We start from the raw sequence: 23,566 nt of genomic DNA on the forward strand, positions 1-23,566 counted from the left end.
AATCACTTGCCAAGACTGAAGGTCCCTGACTCCACACAGCTGTCTATGTCGCCTCCTCTTTCCAAGGCTTTCTCCGAGCAATCAGAGACTGCGCCTGAATGCAGCCAACCTCTCCTCCGCCCTTTTCTTGCCTCTCCTGGTTCTGGGAGACAGGGAGGAGGGGAGCTTGTCACAGCAGGAGGGGGAGATACCCACAACTCTTCACCAGCCTGACTTATCTCTGCTTCTTGACCTCCCACTTGCCAGCTTCAGCATTTGATTCTGGACTTCTCTCTACCACAGACTCCCCCAGCTCAGTCAGTCCTGTTACCTCTTCAGCTTCTGATACCTCCTCCTCCCCATCTTCTCCCTCTAACTACTTGTCATTGTCCCATCACAACTCCCCGGGCTCTGAGCCTTCTTCCTTTGGTGGCTCCCCAGCTGGCTCCTCCCACCGTTCCTCTGCATCCAACCACTCCACAACATCTACACTTATTTTTCTTGTGGTGTTTCTATGGGTAAAGGTAAAGGTACCCCTGCCCGTACGGGCCAGTCTTGCCAGACTCTGGGGTTGTGCGCTCATCTCACTCTAGAGGCCGGGAGCCTGCGTCGTCCGCAGACACTTCCGGGTCACGTGGCCAGCGTGACGAAGCTGCTCTGGCGAGCCGGCACCAGCGCAGCACACGGAACGCCGTTTACCTTCCCGCTATAAAGCGGTACCTATTTATCTACTTGCACTTAAGAGTGCTTTCGAACTGCTAGGTTGGCAGGCGCTGGGACCAAACGACGGGAGTGCACCCCGCCGCGGGGATTCGAACCGCCGACCATGCGATCAGCAAGTCCTAGGCGCTGAGGTTTTACCCACAGCGCCACCCGCGTCCCTATGTTTCTATGGGAGTGGTAGCCAATTTGATGCTCTCCAGATGTTTTGGACTACAGCCCCCATTATCCCTCACGATTGGCCACGGTGGCAAGGGCTGATGGGAGTTTTAATCCAAAAGGACTGGGAGGCATCATACTGGCCAGCCCTGTTCTAAGGCTTCTGCCAAAATCATGTGTTTTCAAACAAGTGGCTATGATAATTAATATTTAGAAACCGGAATGATGAGCTCTAGAAACCTGCCCTTCAAAAATAATAATAAAACCTCAGATGATCAAGATTATTTTAACAGCTGCTAGATCTCATTCTCCATCTCAGGTTATATCCCGCAATCCACAGTAGAATTGCAAATTTTCAGTACACGACTGCCCAAGAACGGTTAAAAAAAAAAAGTCCTGTACCCCACAACATGACAAAGTACATGAAAAGAATTGCTGCCAGCTCAGAATGAGTAATGCTAATCACTATAATTTTATTTCTTAAAACTACACTGAACTGTGCCTTTCTTTCATTGCAGGAATGTGAACTAATGAGCTCTGTGTGTGTGTGTGTGTGTGTGTCTCCTGAGGCGGAAATTTTTTTTGGTGTTGGGATGGTCAGCAGTGATTTCAGCAACTGCTTGTTTAATTATTTCTCACTTTTCTTGCACTGCTGACAGAAACAGAGGCTGCTTAATTATTGCCTTGTTCATTTAACACATTTTACTTAGGCTTTTCTCAAAAAGAGGCCAACACAAGATGCCTTGCCCGAGTCTCATACTGGGCTGACCCATAGCAAAATCCCCCCCCTCAAAACCCTAAATCAGGATCAATATACCCTTTGTTCTTTGAAATCCCAAGGAGATACATTTCCCCCCAAAGTATGTTAGCATTTCAAAAAATGACAACTCCCGCTGCCCCCCCCCCAGTTCTTTAATGGGGAATATACCATATTTTTCGCTCCATAAGACACACTTTTTCCCTCCTAAAAAGTAAGGGGAAATGTGGGTGCGTCTTATGGAGTGAATGGCGCTGCGCAGAGAGGGAGAGCTGTGCAGCGCCTCTTCAGCGAAGCGGGAGGAGGAACAGAAGGGGCTCCTTCTGCGCAACGCCCCTTCAGCGAAGCGCCTCTTCTGGCTTCTGCCTTAGCCGTGTGCAGCCTCTTCAGGCAGGGGGAGCCTTCATCCCGCTGCACGGCTATCCCATAAGCCAGGACAGCAAGAGGGATCACTGCGCAGCAATCCCGCTTGCTGTCCTGGCTTCTGCCTTAGCCCCGCGCAGCCTCTTCCGGGCAGGGGGAGCCTTCATCCCACTGCCCTGAAAAGGCTTGGCGCGGCTATCCCAGAAGCCAGATCCCTCTTGCTGTTCTGGCTTCTGGGATTCATAATATTTTTTTTCTTGTTTTTCCATAAGGTGCGCCTTATGGTCTGGTGTGTCTTATGGGGTGAAAAATACGGTAATACTCAGGATCGAAATAACACTGTTGTGAGATTGCTGGATGATTACTGCTGATGCGAGTATCATTACAGCTCGTCTCTTGACTAAACAGTAAGTTAAAGGTAAATGCTGCCTGTCTGTTGTGACAGATTCTAACTGTCGGGGTCATTTTGATAGCTCTGAGTTGCTGAATTTGCAGGAATGCCCTAAAACACACATTAAACAAAATCCATAAATAGAGGGTTTTTTTCTTTCTTATGAGCCTAGTGCAAAGCATTAAAAGCAAAATACAAAATCTTTCACGTTAAAACAAACAAACAAACCTTCCCTCACAAAGCATATTCGTACCATTGAAAATTAAATTATTCTCCTAGTTTTACGCTATTATAAACAGAGCTAGAATGAAGCCCCCCTCAAGAGGCTTTGCAGCTGTGACATTGCCCCTAGATACACCACATGACTCTTTAGCCGCATTGATGGCCTTTCTTGCGGCCTTGTCTGCTTGGATTTATTAATTTAGTTGTCTTTGATGCCAACAGGAATGTAAGAGGACGACCTGGCCTGCCCAGGCCCCACAGAAACACTTGAGAACCCCCAGAAAAAAGCACTGGTGCAGGTATAAAAACTGTTAAACCAACTGCATATGTAAAAACCAATTCATGTAACTGTTTGAAACAGAAACAGCTCATATATAAAAGCAATTCAATACTGATATCCAGCTGACTGAGTTGTATACAATAGACATTAAGTCAACCTATTTAAATTAATAAACCTAAGTGTTTGAGGTCCATTTATTTCAATGGGTTCACTCCCAAGTAGTCAGGCAATGTTGGGGTTTTGGTTACCCTTTAACCCCTGGGTGAGAGTGGCTATTGCTCCATTTGTGGAGCACTGCAAAATGTGGGGTTTTCGCTGCAAAATGCCTGCAAAACTTTGGTACTGGTTTTGAGGGGATCCCAGATATTGGTGTTCATAGTTAATGAAGCCATAGGGGATTTCCCTTTTCAATTTTCTCCCAAGCTTCCTATCATCTTCTCTGTAATTGTAACCAAACTGATGGTGATTATATATCTCACTGAAGACAATGTCAACACCCAGGTTTTCTGTCATTCCTTGTGGGGATGTAATTACATTTTCAAATCTGTTTTCTCTGTAAGCCACAACAAAACAAAGACAGCATCTCTTCAAAGTAGTAGTGGTTGAGATGCTGAGGTTGGCTGCAGTTGTGATGCCTTGCTTACAATGTTTACACAGGACATGGTATCATGCCAAACCACAATGAGACCAGAAATTGGAAGTCAGTGATGGTTTGATTCCTGTCTTGGCTTGACTGTGCTACTCAAAACAAGGGAACATGAACTTTAGTCAGCTGGTACTTCACTGCCTTTACACTGTCAATGTAGTTTCCCCAGCAAGTGTCATTTAACACCTCCATGGTCAGATCTGTAATATTGTCTGTGAAAATCCTCCATCTGATTGCTGATGCTGAAAACAGGATTTACCGTATTTTTCGCACCAAAGGGCGCACCGGACCATAGGATGCACCGGACCATAGGGCGCACCTAGTTTTTAGAAGGGGAAATCAATAAAAAAAATCTTCCCCCCCAGCCCCAAAGAGCAGCGTACAGGCTGCGCACAACCTCTCCCTGCCGGAGGGGTTGCGCGCGGCTATGGAACAAGCCAAGGCAGCCAGCGGGATGGATCCCGCTGGCTGCTTTGGCTTCCTCTTTAGCCCCGCGCAATCTCTCCCTGCCGGAGGGGTTGCACGCGGCTATGGCACAAGCCTGCATTCGCTCCATAGGACGCACACACATTTCCCCTCAATTTTTGGAGGGGGAAAACTGTGTCCAATGGAGCGAAAAATACGGTACATCCTTTGCAAATCTCCAAAGAGAGACACTGATCCACATATACATGGCTGAAAACCTTTTAAGAGAAAGGGCAGAAATATAACTCTCTGAAAGTCAGGAAGGCTCCATGAGATTTTACAAAATTCAAGAATTTGATGAGAATTTGATGAGGTTAGTGAAAAATGGATCTCCAGACTCCTTGAATTGAAGGTTGGAAAAATGAGAATCTAACAAAACTGAAGTGGACAGATCCTTCCATCTCTATTTAAAGGTAAAAGTACCCCTGACCGTTAGGTCCAGTCGCAGATGATTCTGGGGTTGCGCACTCATCTTGCTCTATAGGCTGAGAGAGCCAGCGTTTGTCCGCAGACAGCTTCTGGGTCATGTGGCCAGCATGACTAAGCCGCTTCTGGTGAACCAGAGCAGCGCACGGAAATGCCGTTTACCTTCCCGCCGGAGCGGTACCTATTTATCTACTTACTTGCACCTTGACATGCTTTCGAATTGCTAGGTGGGCAGGAGCTGGGACTGAACAATGGGAGCTCACCCCATTGTGGGGATTCGAACCGCCGAGCTTCTGATAATCAAGCCCTAGGCTCTGTGATTTAGACCACAGCGCCACCTAAGTCCCTCCATCTCTATTTAGGAGTAACCAATTCAGACTGCAGTCTTGTATATACTTATCAGGGAGAAATCCCCATGGAATTCAGCGCAGCTCACTTCTGAGCAATATACAGTTATTGCATCACAAACTCACATTATAAATTGTGACAGCAGGGCCCCCTTCTGAACAATGTTAATACACTTTAGGTTCTAAGTGTTAATAAAACTACAGTGTTTAATTGTCCACTGTTTCTTGGCAAGGGGGAAGGATGGGGAGAAAACCAGAACTTGCCACTGTGACATCTCATTGGCCACACCTCTGTGACCTCATTGCAACCTCACCAGCTTGAGGGAGCACTAACCACCACAGTACAAATCAATACAGTGGCACCTCGGGTTAAGTACTTAATTCGTTCTGGAGGTCCGCTCTTAACCTGAAATTGTTCTTAACCTGAAGCACCACTTTAGCTAATGGGGCCTCCCGCTGCCACCGCGCCGCCAGAGCACGATCTCTGTTCTCATCCTGAAGCAAAGTTCTTAAGGTACTATTTCTGGGTTAGTGGAGTCTGTAATCTGAAGCATATGTAACCTGAAGCGTATGTAACCTGAGGTACCACTGTATAGCATTTGCCCACAAAGAGCGATATGCAGAGGTAATTAACACATGAACAATGCAATAGTCCCTCTGAGTATGGAGCTTTGTAAGCAGCCAATCCTAACATTAAACAAACAAACAAACAAAAACCACCAAAGTAATGGACACTTCAGAGCGGTTTCTTTGCAACACTTGTAGTTGCAAACCAGCATGACAATGGCAAACTTATCATTTGCACCTTGAAGGATAAAGACCTGCAGCCACGACACAAGTATAATAAATAATGCCATATGCACACAAACTTATTCCCCATCCCCCAGCTAATTAGTCATACACAGACATTATTTCCATTTTCATTATGCAAGGTAATAAGAGCTGAGAAATACTATTGAGCTTTCAGTCCTTCTGGGCTGCACCAACCCACGCATGGGGGGGGGGTTACACTGACTCATAATTCCACCACCTCCACCACACTTCTAGATCAGTTAATTGTATCTAAAGTACAGATAAAATGGAGTACCAAATGACCTCATTAAAAACCGTGCGTGTGCAGGCTGATGCTAATCTGACTTTCACCAGACCTGCATTATCTACATCAGTAAGATACAGGAATTGGCACAGGCCACCCTGGTTGTCTTGTGATGGGAACTTGGAGCTGTTGTGTGAGCAAGAGCTCTCCTAGGCACTTCAAGGGAAGCTTGGTGAGCACACAGGGCTGTAGATGCAAAGCTGCCCCCTCAGTAAAAGAGAACATGGCTTACATATTAAGAATTCCTCTTCTTGCAAGAAGCTGATTGATCTGTGTTGACTGCGTTGAAAGTAATTCACTGGATTTTCTGATCTGTTTTATCTGAATTAAGCAGTTTAAAAAACAACAACCCTAAATGCAACAAAAGCTGGACATTCCAAGATGAACAAGGAAGGAAATGAAATCACTGCAAGGAATCCATAGCTATATACTTCACATTCCTGGGAGCCAAACTAGGCTTTGGACAAAAGTGTTTGTTTCATCCTTAATAGACTATCGTGGCTGCAGTCTGGAACGTATTTACCTGAGAGTAAGCTCCACTGAAAAAAAGTGGGACTTTCTTCTGAGTTAGTATACACACCAGAGCACTCAAATGTTTTGCATTGTTTCAGGTAGGAAAGATAAAATACATCTTTTTCAGACAATAAATACTGTGCTTCCCGACCATTACCTTTTTCAGTGCCTCTGGCGGGACGAATTTGTTAATCCGTGGGTAGGAAAAATCCATGCCAAACTTCTGAGCATCGGAATCTCCCCAGCGGACTCCTTAAAGATGAACTTACGCTCAGCTAAAAGCCTCATTGAGCAAAGATTAGCAGACATTGAAAATCAACACAACCTTGCCAGAGGTGGGGGTGTCTGCTCCCCCAGGTATCACGGAATAACCCCACCACTTGACCTTCCATCATACATGTCATCTCTTTCATCAGTACCTCACCGACTTGCATTTATTCGTGCAAGGTTCAATGTCCTTCCATCGAACCTGCTGAGCCACAGATTTTCCAAGGGTTTGGTGTCTCCGCTATGCGTGTGTGATGGGAAAACTGTTGAATCTCTTCCACATATAATGTTCAACTGTCCCTTACATAGCATAGCCAGGACTAAATTCCTGGGCCCTGCTTTACTGCGCTTGGTTAGCAGGCCTGTTGAGTCACTCGCCGCACTGCTTTTGCAGGATACAGATCCTTCTGTTACTCTGCAGGTGGCGAGATTCCTGAATGCGGTTATCTCACACGCAAAAACCACCAAAAAACAACAACAACATCAAAATCTAATCGGACAGTTATGATGAGAGTGCATGTCGGATCTCGTCTTCAGTTTTCCTTTTTCTGTGAACCGTCCCTTGGAGCTCTCCGGGCCACATCCTATTATTTGGCTCTGCCCAATGACCCACCCTTGCATCACAGTGTTCACCTTCTGTTGCCAGATATTTCGGTTTTTAAGCCTTTGTGCTTTTTTATGTTTGTACATATTTTATGGGCTAATAGCCGTAAATAAATGAATGAATGAATGAAATCACTGCAAGGAATCCATAGCTATATACTTCACATTCCTGGGAGCCAAACTAGGCTTTGGACAAAAGTGTTTGTTTCATCCTTAATAGACTATCGTGGCTGCAGTCTGGAACGTATTTACCTGAGAGTAAGCTCCACTGAAAAAAAGTGGGACTTTCTTCTGAGTTAGTATACACACCAGAGCACTCAAATGTTTTGCATTGTTTCAGGTAGGAAAGATAAAATACATCTTTTTCAGACAATAAATACTGTGATGAACTGATTTGGCAGTATATACTGTTGGGCATGCAACAGTTCTTGAGAACACTGGAAGCAAGATTTGGAAGCGTGCATTTTGTGACAGGCTTAACCTTCAGAGGAAAAATAAATAAATACATGTTATACTCGCTGTTAGGAACTAACTGTTTGGAGCCCAAGAGGCAGAGGGTCTATGGATTCAGTCAATATTTTAGCTTTCGCACCATATGCCTGCATATTTCTGTTCACTGACAATGCACATGGGACCGGACTTTGATTGGCTCTGCTCTCGCTGACTGCCTCTTTGTTCCTTTGCATCCTTTATATGTATAAATAAAACGACTGGCCATCGGACACACTTCCTAGAACAAATGGGAGTTGTAGTTTGGCAACAACTGGGAAGCCCAAAGACAGCCCTGTACAGGGAAGTTTGTAGTGTTTGATGTCTTACTGTGTTTTAATTTGTTGGAAGCTGCCCAGAGTGGCTGGGGTAACCTAGTCAGATGGGCGGCATATAAATATATGATGATGTTGTTGTTGTTGTTATCAGCATTACAGTTGTACCTCATGTTACGTTTGCTTCAGGTTGAGTGTTTTGAGGTTGCGTCCTGTGGCAACCCAGAAGTACCAGAAAGGGTGACTTCCAGGTTTCACCGCTCGCGCAGACGCACAAAATGACGTCACACGCATGCGCAGAAGTGGTGAATCGTGACCCGCGCATGCGCAGACACGCAAACGCAGGTTGTGTTCCTTTCACGTTGTGAACGGGCCTCTGGAATGGATCCCATTTGCAACCAAAGGTACCACTGTAGTACTATTATTATTATTATTATTATTATTATTATTATTATTATTATTATTATTATTATTATTATTTTCCCCACACCTGCATTAGTGCAAGGAGTTCCACATGTACAACAGGACTTCTCCCACTTATCTCTCCACACACCTCACACACCTCCATATCTGTTGTAGGGGTTTCCCCAACCATTCAAAGCTGGAGGAGGGGTAGAGAAACTCCTTGCGCACACCGGACGTCTTCATTAAATACACCCCACAGTGTTTTAGGCTGCAACCCAAGTCACATTTACCTGGTGGTGTATCCTATTGAGCTCAACAAGGCTTACTTCCGTGTAGATATGTATCTGACTCCACGGTCAAATAGATATTCTATGCCCTTTGAGAGAGATCGCTTTTTAGGTGTTGTATCTGCTCAAAAGATGATTAGAATTTAAATCAAGAATGTTAAGTTGTCTGACATCTAGGCAACTTATCAGACATCTTAGGCGTTTTTTCTCAGACAGCTACGTACAGTAAAGAAGGAAATGTAACAAAACATTTTTACAGCTAATTGTAAATGAGGAGGATACAGAGATTTTGATCTGATCCTCCCTTCTTGTTTCTGTTTGGCGTACTGTTTAATCTCTTAGCATGAACAAAGAGAGATCATTGTGGAAACAGGAACAGGTTTGTCAGGGGGGGAAACGCAAAGATAAGTAAAAATGGTTTGTCTGCTTGCCTGTGCTGCCATTAATCCCCCCCCCCCGTCATGGCAGTGCTTTTATCTTCTCTGAAAATCCACACAATGGCACCTGCTTGACAAATAATATTCATCATAGATGTACATATATAAGAGATGCCCATCTTTTGCCAGAGGCTCTTTAGCTCTTACGATCGTATTTATCTGAGAAGACGTACAGCAGTGTAACTCTGTGCATGCATAAACATATTTAACAGTTTCTATCAAGAAAAAATGGCACGGTTTTGTTAACAGTGCAACACTATATGTGTCTATGCAGAAGCAGGTATGGGATTGTAGTCTAAATATCTCTTCTTGGTGCTATTGTATTGTTATGTGCTAGCAACTTCTGTGCACTAAGAAATTCTGGGGTTATTGTTACAGGGCTTAGTTTATTTGGATGGGAGAGCACAGCAGCCTCACTGTAATTATTTATTTTACAGAACTACAGAGAATAGTGGAAGCAAACTGCACTCTACTACAGTACAAACATCAAATTGCCGAACTTTGCATCAGAATTACAGAGATCGACCGTCTGTTCAACTTCCGAAACGTTCGACTTCCAAAGCACGACTTCCAAAGCTCCTGCAGCCAATCAAAAGTCGTGGAAGCCCCATCGGACATTTGGCTTCCAAAAGAACGCTTGAAAACCGGAACACTCACTTCCGGTTTTCAATCATTCGGGAGCCAAAACGTACGAGTTCTGGGGCGTTTGAGAACCGAGGTACAACTGTATAGGTTTAGAACAGTGGTTTGCAGAGGGGAGAAATATTGGAAGAGGAACAGCAGGAAGAAGAAACACCAGAGAAGAGACAGCTGACAGACTCAGTGGCTTTGAAGAGCATTCCTGAGCCCCCTTCTTCCAGAACTAGGCGGGCACTGAGAGAAGCCAAACAGAAAGCTTGGAGACAGAAAACGCAGATCAGCCGGCCCAGCGCTGACATATGATAAGAGAGCTGAAGGGGAGGGGTTGGGGTTTTCTTGGAGCAACATCATTTCTAGAGAGAGACAGCATTCCTTGGTCTCTCGCTGTGATTATTGAATAAACTAATAGGTAAGAACTCTTCTATTTTTATATCTGCTTCTTTGCTGCCACCGGGGGAGGGATCCGATTCCCCGAAGCCGGACAGAACCACAACACAACCTACTACAACCTACTTACTCTGCTGGCTACAATAAAGTGCTTCTTCAATGTGGGAAGGAGGTCCTGTGGACACCAGGGAAAACCTGTGCAGGCACATGTGTGCCGATGAACACCATATTGTATACCCCAGAAAGCACCTAAATGGATGGTTTAATTGTCTGATTCAGCACATGTCCCCATGTCCACAAGCCTGCACCCCAGTTTCCATCTAACCCCGGCGAGAAATGTTCAACTCATCACCCCTTCCTCTCTGACTGCTTTTTAGTATTTCTTCGCCTGTCTACTCACTTGAAAGGGCGTCAGTACTGATGGATATATTGCTTGTCAAAACCTAGAGAGCGCTTCCAGCTATCAGGAGACTTATTTCATGCCATTATTAATTATTGATGAGACGTCAAGAGGTTATATATTATGCAGCAATCAGCCATATATAATCATGGAAGCCATCGAGATAGAGAAACACCCTCACAACATGAACAAGCGTGACGACACGTCCCGCCTGCCAGACATCTGGAAATTAGCCCTCCCCACAAAAACCGACACCAGAACCAGAGGCACACAGAACGCCATCTCCAATCAACCACACCAGACCCAAACCCAGACCCTCTCCACAGATAAATTACAGACACCATCCAGTAGCCAAACCATAGTGGCACCTCCGGATGCTGCACCCCCCTGCAATCCCTACACAGATCTGGCTGGCACAGGGCACAAAACCACAGCTCGCCCCTATACACGAAGCCAAGCCAGAGCACAACTAAGTGCAGTACAGCCATCTTCTCAGAAAAAACTCTTCACAAGCTCAAGAGGTCAAGACACGAAAGCTTTAGCAACTAATCCACACCTAATGACCCTCCTAAGTGGTACTCAGAATATCACTCAAGAAATCACTCAAGATATCCCTCAAGTAATTAATAAACAAAAGAAGAAAAGGCACACTAACCTGGAAACTTCCTCTCTGCCCAGAACGTTGGAGGCTATACACCACACCCCCTCAACAGTATTTATAGGAACTCAAACACTGAGATCCTGCTCTGTTCCAGTAACAAGAAGCCGAAAGCACCAGCCTGAAGATGACGAGTGAGACCTCGTCGAAACGTCGCCTAGACACCCCAACTCTTACACGGGAAGACACCCGAAGACACCAAAACCTGCATATATATATATATGCATATATATATATATATATATATATATACTAGCTCTGTTCTAGTAACAAGAAGCCGAAAGCACCAGCCTGAAGATGACGAGTGAGACCTCGTCGAAACGTCGCCTAGACACCCCAACTCTTACACGGGAAGACACCCGAAGACACCAAAACCTACATTCCTGTACCCGTGAAAATCTACGAAAGCAAATATATATATATATATATATCTGTAGCCATAAGACCACCCCCTTTCCAGAAAATGTATCGCTAACATTCCCATATGGCTGAAATTATTTGTGGCTGGAGGTTTTTCTAAAAAGAAAAGCTCCGTCATCCTTTCGCTTCAGTTATATTTACTGACTTTGTTATTCAGGTAGTTTCAAAGCACAACAAAAAAATATGCTGTTTGTATTTTGGATTCTACAACTTAGTTAATGTGTAGATTTTGTGGTTGGGAGTTAGGAAAGCGGACAGAGGTGGGCAAAAGAAATGCCCCAGTATATTAGGAAACATCATTAGGAAAAAGAGTGTGACCACCAAAGGCTAGACTGAATGTCTCTTGTAATGCATACAAGCCTAATGACCATCTCCACTTGGAAGCTCAGGCTTTGACTCCCGCATTGAATTTCACAGGTTTTGCACACCTTTCAGCATCTCACCTGGCAGAAAAGAACTTAAGTCTTTATAGCCCACAGAGCTTTGTTTTGGGAAGAGAACACTAATTCCCATATACAAAAATGATGGACCTTGGTTTGATTAAGACAAGAAGTGACACAAATTTAGTGAAAAGGTGCTGCTCTGATAAAGGCATATGAAAAGCTGACAGATTTGACCAAAAATAAAAATAAAAATGCTATTATGGTCTAGAGACCCAATGTAATTGGAAGATGTTATGGTACAGACCCCATTATAATTGGAAGCTATGAGTGTCAAAAGCAAATTGGTGGAGCCTGAGAAAGCAATCGCTGCGCTGGAAACCACTGTCACTTTGCAGAAAAGGATATCATTTGAGGGACACCCCCCCCCCCACAAATTGTTACAAAGTTAGAATGCCTTCCCTGCAAAAAAACACATCTCTGACAATGCAATTACAGTGCTTTACTGATGAATAAGTCATTATATATATATATTTTTAAGAGTCCAATTTTAAATATAGTCTTATTATGCAAACATGGTTTCTCTCTGTAACTCGAAAGAGGAATCAAACCGTTCTCATATAGGCTGCTAAACCTTTGCAGAAACAACGTGGGTGAAAAATATAAATGCTATATAAATAATATTTCCTATATTCACGCGTTTTGAACAATGGGCAATTGTCATCCATAGTATAAGAACAGCATTACTATATTTACAGAGCCGTTCTGTGTATGAACACACACAGTAATAAGTTGCAGAGTGTTCAAAGCAATTTACTCCCAGCTAAGTTGTGTACACAGGATTGTGCTGTTAAACCAATTTGTCGCGGAAAGAGGGGAAAAAATCTGAATTGCTTTGAGAGCCTTATATTTATTATTTATTTCTCTGAACTTTCGGGAATCAAGATATACTAAAAGTGTTTCACAAATATTTACAATATACAGTAATCAAATAAAACAACAGACAATTAAAGCAGCTGATTTAAAAATGAAGTCCTATGTGTTCTTATTCAGAAATACCATAAGTTCTGCTGTGTCCAGTGATGCTTATTCCTTGAAGGGATGGGAAAGAAATTTGATTTTGTTGGCATTTCATGGGAAAATATCTAATTCATACGTCTCAGACCACAACGTGAGCCCAAGCACAACTATACTTTGCTGTTTACACTTCTCTGAATTTTGAGATGCAATTCTCCTACCAAACAGTGTTTATATTAGGGGAAATATATTGCATATATTAGTGAAAATAACATAGAAAAATGCATTACATTAAGAAAAATTGCTTGCAAAAATGTGTCAATCCCTCAAAACTGCATATAAATATATGCATATGGGGAGGAATTTGCACTAAACGCTGTTAATTTATTCACTGACATACTGATGAATTTTCATGAAGATTTAAAAACAAAACAAAAATTGCAAATTGCTGCCCAAATCTGGATTACCGACTTTAAGGTTAGAAAATGAGAAAGCGAGATGAACCGAAACCGACATATTCATTAATCTCACACCTTAGTATGTGTGTTTAGGACTGCAGCCAAAGAGAAGGAACTAAAAGATGCCCACTGAAGCAAAATTGTTTTTATACCCTGCCTTGAAGCAGAAAAAAGAAGGGGCCAGGAATATCAGCCTTTGATGGCCATTCCACAATCTTGGTGCCACCACTATCTTGGTGCCACCACCAATGCACATCTATCTGAGAGGCAGACCTTCGATGTGGCACACAGTTCCTGGACAGGTTTGTCTAGGGAGAGGTAGTTCCTATGATTATCTGGTCCCAGTTTAATGCTTTCAAGGTCAAAGCCAGCAAGTTTAATTTATCCCAGAAATAAACTGGCAACCAGTGAAATCTGGTTCATATCAAGATCTGGCTTGATATCAACAGATATGAGTGAAGAGTCCCAGAAAAAAATACAAAAACTCTGGCAGCTGCATTCCAGACCAAGTGAAATTTCTGGACTTTCCTGAAGGGCAGCCACATTTCAACAGCTAGTGCTAAATAAAAGGTATAATAATAATAATAATAATAATAATAATAATAATAATAATAATAATTTATTTATACCCCACCCATCTGGCTGGGCTTCCCCAGCCACTCTGGGCGGCTTCCAAAAAAATATTAAAATACTGTAATACATCAAACATTAAAAGCTTCCCTAAACGGGTACTATTAATTCATAACAAGCCTAGAAAACCATGTTGTTTACATAAATAAATACAAACTGATGTGCAGACATTTTGGGTTCAGTCTCAAAAGTTGTGTCGTTGTCCCATCCTGTCCCCTGTCCCCCGGTCAATTGTAGTATATATAATCAATTTTTTCGGTTGTAGCACACATTGATTAACGATATCTGCCAAAAGAATGTCTAGCCTTTCGCAAAATTTTGTGGATCTGTTCTACCAGGAGCACAGCAGTTTGCTGAGTTTTTGGCAGCAGAACTCATCTGCCTATGGAGTAATGCGTGTGGAATGATGCATGTGCCCCATGTGACAGCCAGCACATAAGCTTAAGCACTGAAGTCCATGTGAACAGCCTTCTGCAGCTTTCAAGACTGACCTGGGCATCATGATAATGAATTACACTGGTCAACAACAAATTTGTTGTCTGCATTTTTTCAGCTGATTTAGGATGAATCTGATGCGCTGAATCCAAAAATCACATTGGTTTTGCTCAATCAGGTCAAGTTTTTGAGCTATGGCCACATGTCTTTTTTTACGTTTTTGTTCACATGTACGCTTGTGCGGAGCATTTTAGAAGAAGTTGGTGGGGGTAAAATGCCTTGTCAAATAATTGTTTTGATTGGAAATGATTGTTTTAATGACAAGAAGTATTCAGGTCCGATAGTTCTGGGTGATTATGTCGAAAAGGGATCAGTTTGAAGTCATAAAACCTCGAAATCTTCCATAAATTGGTCCAGCAAAGCATAAAGTTGGGGAATCAAAACTAAGTTAATGGGGCAGCCGCCCCACGAAGTATCCTGATCTTCAATCAGCACGTCGTCCTGTAGCTCATTTGATGAAATTCCAGTGCCTATCTTCAGAGAACTTCCTGACATTAGTGACGAAGATGCCTCCAGTGTTGAAGGACATGAAGAAGAAGAAGTGGTTCTTGAAGATGATGCTCCACATCCATTTTCCCAAAAGGAGTTGAATGATCTAATTTGCGACCTCAGCTTGTCAAAGGACTCTGCCGAACTGTTGGCATCCAGATTGAAGGAAAAAACCTCCTCTCTGACAGTGCTTGCATCAGCTTCTTGCGCAACAGGCATCAAGAGTACCTCCGTTTTTTCTTGGAAGAGAAGGACTTGGTGTACTGTGCAGATATTGCGCAGCTTCTGCTCAAGCTTGGAGTGCCACAGTACGAACCCAAAGATTGGAGACTGTTCATTGACAGCAGCAAGCGATCACTGAAATGTGTTCTGCTACACAACGGCAATCAGTTTGCCTCTCTACCCCTGGCTCACTCGACTACACTGAAGGAGAACTATGAAGCGGTGAAGTATGTGCTGGAGAAAATTGGTTATGATCAGCATAAGTGGTTTATTTGTGTTGACCTGAAGATGGTGAACTTTTTGTTGGGACAACAGTCTGACTTCACCAAGTACCCATGTTTTCTGTGCATGTGGGATAGTAGGGACCGTGCTCAGCATTACACGAAGAAGGACTGGCCTGTGCGGGAGGAATTGGTGCCTTGCAAAGAAAGGAACGTCATCAACGACCCTCTGGTGGACAGAGACAGAATACTCTTCCCACCGCTGCACGTCAAGCTCGGCTTAATCAAGCAGTTCACCAAGGCTCTGGACAAGGATGGTGACTGCTTCATTTACTTGTGCTAGGCTTTTCCAAGATTGAGTCGGCCACGACTGGACCTAATGGTCAGGGGTCCCTTTACCTTTTTATATGGCCAAATGACAGTCAGCTGGAACATTGTCTTAACTGTGTTTCATTATAACCCAGTAGAGGCTTTCAACATTTTTGAGTCCACAGCTCCCTTGACCAACTACATTATTTCTGTGGCACCCCTGTGGGGCTCAGGAGCCCAGCCCCTTGCCTGCAGAGCTGGCAGCCCCTCACCCTTTTTTGAACACCCTCCCTTGTGAAGTGTTCCCTCAGCCTTTTCCCCTCTCCTTAGGAATCCTCCAGGCATCTGCAGCAGCCGCCCCTGGACTCTGAGCTGCCCGCCCCAAAGAGAGATGCCTCCTCACTTTGCCCCACAGGGGCTTGGGAAGCACCCCCTGGCCAGCTCCAGAGGCACCATTCGCTTGGATAGCTTGTAGCCAGGGCTGTGGTAGCAAACAGCTGTGTAAGCATTTGGGAGGAAGAGGGCATCAGAGGAGAGAGGGAAGAAAAGAGGGACAGAGGCCAGCATTGCCCATGGTACCCCTGACCATCATTTGAGGCACCTCAGGGTGCCACGGCACACTGGTTGAAAACCACTGACCCAGTATCTATTAAAGGAAATGGGGACCTGGATATTAATTTTAAGCATGTAATTGTTGTACGATTACAAATTTGGATAGGAGAGGGTTAATAGAGCCAGAAATAATAAGTCCTAGCAAATCTGCCTGATGCAATTTTGGACGGGAAATCCATGGATTAATAGCCCAGGATATGCCTGTGATGTGCCTCCATGTGAGATGATGATTATACAATTGCTCTTAAAAGCTCTATTTTCCTTAAGTCTTCTCAATAAGGAAAAAAACAGACCTTGCCCCCATGTCCCACTGAAGAATGGCGTAATGTGAATGATGTAATATGTCACAGGAAAGGGAGCAAAGGGCAGACTGCAGTTTTTGAGTGAGACACAAAGGCAAAGGCAAAGAGAGGGCTAGGCTTTGGTGGATGTAAACTAAAAGCGGCAGGGGGGCCTGCCTCTCTGGATATGAGATGTGGGGCAGTGGATTTGTTGGGAGTGTTAAGCTGTACCTCCACCTATGCTAAAGCTGCATTTACTACCTGACTCCACAAACTGCCCTCCACTGAAGGAACACATTTGTTGTCCCCAGTCCCAATGTCCCTGCTTCTCCTGGTGTCTCATCCCAGACCCCTCTGTTTGGCAGTAGGTCTGTAGGGAGAAAGTATGCAGTGACACAGAGGAGCTAATGGCCACTCAGCCAAATGCAGCAAAGTCCCTCCTTGAGAACTTTTGTCCAGGGCAGGGGTCAGCACTCCCCATTCCTCCTCCACACGTTTGGAACATGCGGAGGGCAAATTCTGAAGGGGCTTTCAGTAAAATGTTTACAGGATGTGGCTTGTGGTCCTTGTCTACACTGAGAAATATTTTGTGTTGGATCCGAGTGCCTTGTGAGACTCTACTATTTATTCTGGACCAGAGTTCAGCTGCACAGTGTTGAAATGTATCCTTGTCCTTGATCAAAACAATAAGAGCCTCCTGCTGAGCAGTCCATGGTAGCTGCTCTTGCTTGTATTAGCATGGTGAATCAGAAATAAATGAAGAGTGAATGTGGTTATATCCTTTAAGTGCCCAAAATAAAGAATTTGATACAGAGCTTTATTGAATGTGTTGATCCCGGAGAAGGCCAGAAACAAAGAAGGTAAGGTGATACCTGCAGACTAACCTATGGTGGTAAGAGCAATTAAAGGTATTATCTTACTGCCTTTGTGTACTCTCAAAATCCAGCAAACACAGACAAGTAAAGCTAGAACTAGACTTCGGATATTTTTTTGCCTGTAAAAGAGCCTCCAACTCTTTAAAGGCTGATTCCTCGAACAGGATTCAGAACTTCAGTTTTTAATTAATCAGGAAGAATTAACTAGCCACTGTTGTTGTTTTTAAAATACATTTTATTTTGTACTGTAGAACAATAGTTTGGATGATATGCCACCTTGGCACCCTTAAATAATTTGAAATTATCAAGGATAGCCAACTTAGTTTAACAACTGAATTGAGGGGGGGAACTGGAAGTACCATACACTACTGGGATGGGGACGCGAGTGGCGCTGTGGTCTAAACTACTGAGCCTCTTGGGCTTGCCGATCAGGTGGTCAGCGGTTTGAATCTGCGCAACAGGGTGAGCTCCCGTTGCTCTGTCCCAGCTCCTGCCAACCTAGCAGTTCGAAAGCACACCAGTGCAAGTAGAGAAATAGGTATCGCTGCGACAGGAAGGTAAACGGCCTTTCCGTGTGCTCTGGATTCCGTCACGGTGTCCCATTGCACCAGAAGCGGTTTAGTCATGCTGGCCACATGACTCGGAAAGCTGTCTGTGGACAAATGCTGGCTACCTTGGCCTGAAGCAAGATGGGCGTCGCAACCCCATTGTCACCTTTGACTGGACTTAACTGTCTAGGGGTCCTTTACCTTAAAGACTACAGCGTGTTTGAATGTTTCATTATATTTAAGATTTCCTTATTTCAAATACATATCACTGAGCAATTTTTTAAAAAAATGTCATTCTTCACGTTTTACAGGTGAATAATGAGTTTTTTTTAACTTGCAGTTTTGCTTGCCCAGACTGTGCCACTATTCTGCAGATCACCCAGAAACCTAGTACGATATATCTTGATCTACCTTCTCCCACCAGTCTTCCTTCTCCTGCTGCCAACCAAAACTGCAGAACAGAACTACATTCAACTTTACCTATTCCTGGTTTTTCCAGTTATTCATTTTAGACTAATTGCCTTTGAACGTGACAACATACATTGCTTCCCACTCAGGATTCTCTGAATGGCGACAGATTCCAGGGACAGCAGTACTTTAATTCTGGTTTCTTTTGGAGGACAGCACTGGAGAGTTAGTTAGTGTTTTGAAATATTTGCCCGTTTACAGATATACAAATAGAACAGAGGTCAAGGCAAGCAGCATTTCATTCGTGACAGCAGATGCACTACCAACAGATTATTTTCCTTCTTTCCTTCTTATTATATGTATTTATATGTTATCCTTCAAATAAATGCCAATGCTGTTTTACAATACAAAACACCAACATATGCACTAGATGAATATCATTAAGAAGAATATTCCATAATTGGGGCACCATTTAACCACTATCACAGATAGCAGGGGGAGCTATAGAAGGATCTCAGATCAAACACTAGAGCCCTCACTGTATCCATATGATGACATGCATTTTAATTCTGATTTCTTTACAGGAAGATTATGGAATAAGCATTCACCCTGATTTGCTTCTGAAGTGTTTAAATGTCTGCCTGTTAATAATTTGCTCAGCCTACAATTCTATGCGTTTTCTTGTCACTTCCCTAACTACATAGGGACGTAAGTGGCGCTGTGGTCTAAACCACTGAGCTTTGGGCTTGCCGATCAAAAGGTCGGTGGTTCAGATCCCCACAACCTAGCAGTTCAAAAGCATGCCAGAAAGTGCAAGTAGATTAATAGGTACTGCTCCAGTGGGAAGGTAAACAGTGTTTCCATGCGCTGCTCTGGTGTTGGTGTTCCATTGCGCCAGAAGCGGCTTAGTCATGCTGGCCACATGACCCGGAAATACTGTCTTCGGAGCGGACAAACGCCGGCTCCCTTGGCCTGTAAAGCGAGATGAGTGCCGCAACCAGAGTCGTTTGTGACTGGACTTAACTGTCAGGGGTCCCTTTACCTTTACCTTCCTAACTACAGAAAGCTTATTTCCACAAAAGTGAGTTTCTTATAGTAGGGCAACAGAGCACTTTAATACAATTTTGATTATGCAAACCTACATTTCCAGGCATGCACTTGAAGGCCTTCTGCAAAATACTGACAGTCAGCAGGTGCTCTCAGTCTATTTACATACAGTACTACAATTTCTCGTGTGTTCAAATGAGTTTATGGAAAATAAACTCTGTAAATCCAGACAGTCACCCCATGTTTTTCCAAGGTGCTTACAGCATTGTTGCTGCCAAGTTTATTTATTTCACATATATACATAAACACATCCAAACTTGGGTGGCTATTACAATCCAGTTATCTCAGGATGAAGAAACCACCTTCAAAGAATTAGAATTATGAAAACATCCACCCAGCCATTTCCAACCTATACAACCTACCCCCCAAATTAACATGATCACAATTCTCACATGATGATCTCAGCTCTCATGGGGCAGCCTGGCCACTTGCAACTTTAATAACCTATTTCGGCTAAGCCTTTTCATCCCGTGTGGAAGCAGTAGCTGCCATCAGCCACAGGGGAACTCCTATCATCTTGTGCAGTTGCTAAAAATACGTTCTCTTGGGAGCCATAGTGAATTTTGATTGAATTTCCATGAGTCGTTCTTTTAAAACCTGAACTGAGACCTATCGATTTCCAGCTGGGAAACCATGCACTAACTATAACGAATCAGCTGCAGAGGTATGAATCGGACTCTGCCTAAACCTGGATAGGGAGGCTGCAGGCAATAATACATTAAAAAGGATTCCACGGTGAAGCCCAGGAAAGGGCGACACACCTCCACCTTGCCCTCACTAATCTCATCTCCCCAGCCCTCCTTCTCCCATGAGCCACTGGCACATCTTTCGCGCCCAGCGCGCGCACTCTGTCTCTCTCTTTCTCTGTGCCGACCCTCCTCTCTCCCTCACCTTCATTCCTGCCAATCACACGCGCACTCCTACCCGCACACGCCAACCTGCCTTCCAATCAGCCTCGGCGCTCGCCGCGCCGCGCCCCGCGCCCAATCACCTACGCCTATTGGTGGTGAGTGACAGGCGTCGCGACCCTCATCGGGAGGGCGTTAGGGAGAAGAAAGGGGAGGGGCGGATCAAATCGACTCTCTCTCCGTGCCACATTATACCCTTTAGTGAAAGGGCAAGATTGAAAGAGAGAGAGATTCTGTGTGTGTTTTAGCGGACAGGAGTGGAAGAGGAGAGGGGGCGGGGCGAAGAGGTACATCACGCTCTCGCCCCCGCCCGGCCCCATCCGCAGCAGAGGCAGCCGCCGTCGCCGCGCCAGGAGGCGGGGGCGTGTCCGTGGGCGTGGCCTGCCGAGCACAGGCTGAGCGGCCCAGGCGCTGAGGAGGCGGGGCTGCCGAGGGAAGGAGTCGTTGGCGGCGGCGAGGAATAGCAGCGGTGGCCCGTGAGGAGGCGGGGTAGTAGTAGCGGTGGCGGCCTCGCCATGGTTTTCCTCAAACTACGCGAGCAGGTGGGTGCCTCAAGCGCGGCGGCGGCGGCGACCTTCCCTTCGCCGCCCTCAGCCTTAACGTTTTCTGAGGGGGCGAGTCCCCCTCTTTGGTGAGGGTGACAGGCTGGGGGGCGGGAGAGGCACTATGGCGGCATTAGGGGCGGACGGAGGTGGGTGGGTGGGGATGGCGTGGCCCCGCCGTGGCCCTCTCTCTCTCTCAAAGGCTTCCGGCGTGGTGCTGACAGGGTGCGTGTGTGGCTGAGGGAATACGGGCCGGAGGGCGTTGCTTCCCCCCTCCCCTCTCCTCCCCCCCGTGCGCGCGTGTGTGGCGGCAGTGTGCGCGCCCGCCTGCTAGGAAACGGCGGGGGGAGTGGTGTTGTTGCTGCTGCTGCTGCTCACTCCTCCCCACCCCCTTTCCCCTTTACCTCCTGGTATCTCCTGGCTCCTCCTCCTCCTTTCCCAGGTTTACTCTGTGGCTCAGGCCTAACAGGTGGCAGCGAGTCGTTTTTCCTCTCCACCGCCACATTTCTCCTCTCCTTTCCCGGTATACTCGTCTGCTGAGAGCCCCCCCCCCCCCGTCCAGGCACATGCACGCACGCCCCCTTTATTATGCCGTACGGCTCTGCTCGCCAGCTCCCTGCACACACACACACACGGTGTATAAAGGTGCAAGCAGACAACACACACACACACACACACACACACACACACACACACACACCTCTATATCTATATATGCATTTCGGCCTTCTGTGCTTGCACCTTTATGTACTCCTCTGCAGGCGGCTGCGCAGATTGGACAAAGTGGTACCCCTTTGCCCTACATGGCCGTGGCTGAAACTGCTGGGAGCACTAGGAAGAGCCATGGTGGGTCTCAGAGCAAAGGTCCGCCTAGAAGTATCTCTCCCCCCCCCCCGCGTTTCCGTGGGGGCCAACTAGGGGTCTCCGGGAATGCTGCTAATGGGAGCTTGTTCTATTTCTGACATAAAAAAGGGTTTCTTCCATCCCAGTGTCCGATATCAGAGGACCCCGCCAGAAAGAACCATTTAATTTAACATGGACAGTCTGATATCACTCAGTGTTTTACATGCATCTAAGGGGCTCAAATAACATACTGCCGTGCCTTCCAGCCTGATCTATTTAAAATGATACTCATCCTTCTCTCTAGCACTCATGCCCTTAACTCTCTCATATCCTAGTCCATTTTAAAATTACATTTGTGGCCCATCACTCAAAGGCCTTGATTTCATGTGGCTTACAAAGGCCCGTTTCATTTTGTTTTCGTCGCAACCCCCTGAGAGAGATCTGGCTGGCTAAAATTTAGTGACTTGTGCTGTCTACACACTATACCTTTAAAACACATGCTTTCCCTCAAAGAATTTTCAGCACTGTAGTTTAAGGGCTGGTGGGAATTCTGAGGCGTAAACTACAGTGCCCAGAATTCTTTGAGGGTAGGAGTGTACTTTAAAGGTATACTGTGTGTACACAGCCTTGGCTGTTTTGTGTTGACGTTTGTGGATGAGCAGAGATCTGAACCCAGTCTTCCCTGTTGCTAAGCCAGCATTAATCACCACACTCACTTCTACCACAACAGCCATATCTGTTTCTATAGTTTCCATTTGCAGAACAATATAATTCTATATTCATTTCCTTAGCTGATGTATGAAGGTCAGAAATATCCAAATTTTGCAGTGTTTAAGTGCTTGTCTCTCTGCCTCCCATTAATGTACCTTTTGTAAAGTTTTTTCCTCAGAAGTTCTTTGCTAGTGGCAAACATTGGCTTGGGTTTTTTCTTGTTAGATTGTAGACTCTTATCTAGATAGATTTGCTACATAGCAAAGATTTTCATTTATCACAGCCATGCTTTTACTGCGTATCTCACCACCTCCTTTTCTAGCCTTGACTTGTTGAATGTTGGCTTGCTTATTCAAAGTTGTTACAGCCTTCTGGCCTGATTGCTATATTGCCTTTTAATCTCTAAAATACATGTTTGCAGTATACTAGGGCTCTTTCTAACACTATTCTGCTGATGAACAATTGCTTAGAATATTCCAAGATCTGCTTAATGGTAGGTTTTTGACTTGCTGTTTACAATTTTTCCCTCCCCCACTGTTGTGCAATACACATCCTTACTCATAGGCACGAGAAGTACATAAAATATGGAAAAGCTCCATTGCACACTATTTATGTCTACTCATTCCTTCACTATGTTCTTATTAGCTAAAATCTTACACATATATTTATGGATTTAGAAACCTAAATCTATTTTCATGTTAATGTGCCAATGTAGTGGTAGTGGAAGAATTAGTCCCATTTGGGTGGGGGGGGGATAGAAAATATATCAAATTATACATGAGGTCAGTATAGATTTTAGGCTAATAACTTCATATATTGAATACTGTAATGCGAGCTTTGGAGGTTCAATGGCGCAGGTAGTCAAACCCTGAGGAGTGG

General features: G+C 44.8%; 1 protein-coding gene across 1 annotated transcript in view; it reads left to right on the plus strand.

Moving 5' to 3' along the window:
* Nucleotides 1-20,969: 20,969 nt before the first annotated feature.
* Nucleotides 20,970-23,566, plus strand: part of ANKRD28 (ankyrin repeat domain 28) — a gene marked incomplete at its 3' end in the record, with an annotated part of 90,743 nt that continues 88,146 nt past the window's right edge. Inside the window, exon 1 of the mRNA XM_081164403.1 lies at nucleotides 20,970-21,133. Coding sequence (XP_081020529.1) covers nucleotides 21,107-21,133 — 27 coding nt within the window. The 5' untranslated portion in view covers nucleotides 20,970-21,106. The remainder of the gene's footprint in view (nucleotides 21,134-23,566) is intronic.

The sequence above is a fragment of the Podarcis bocagei genome, assembly GCF_964188305.1.
Source record: "Podarcis bocagei genome assembly, chromosome: 12".
NCBI lineage: Eukaryota > Metazoa > Chordata > Lepidosauria > Squamata > Lacertidae > Podarcis > Podarcis bocagei.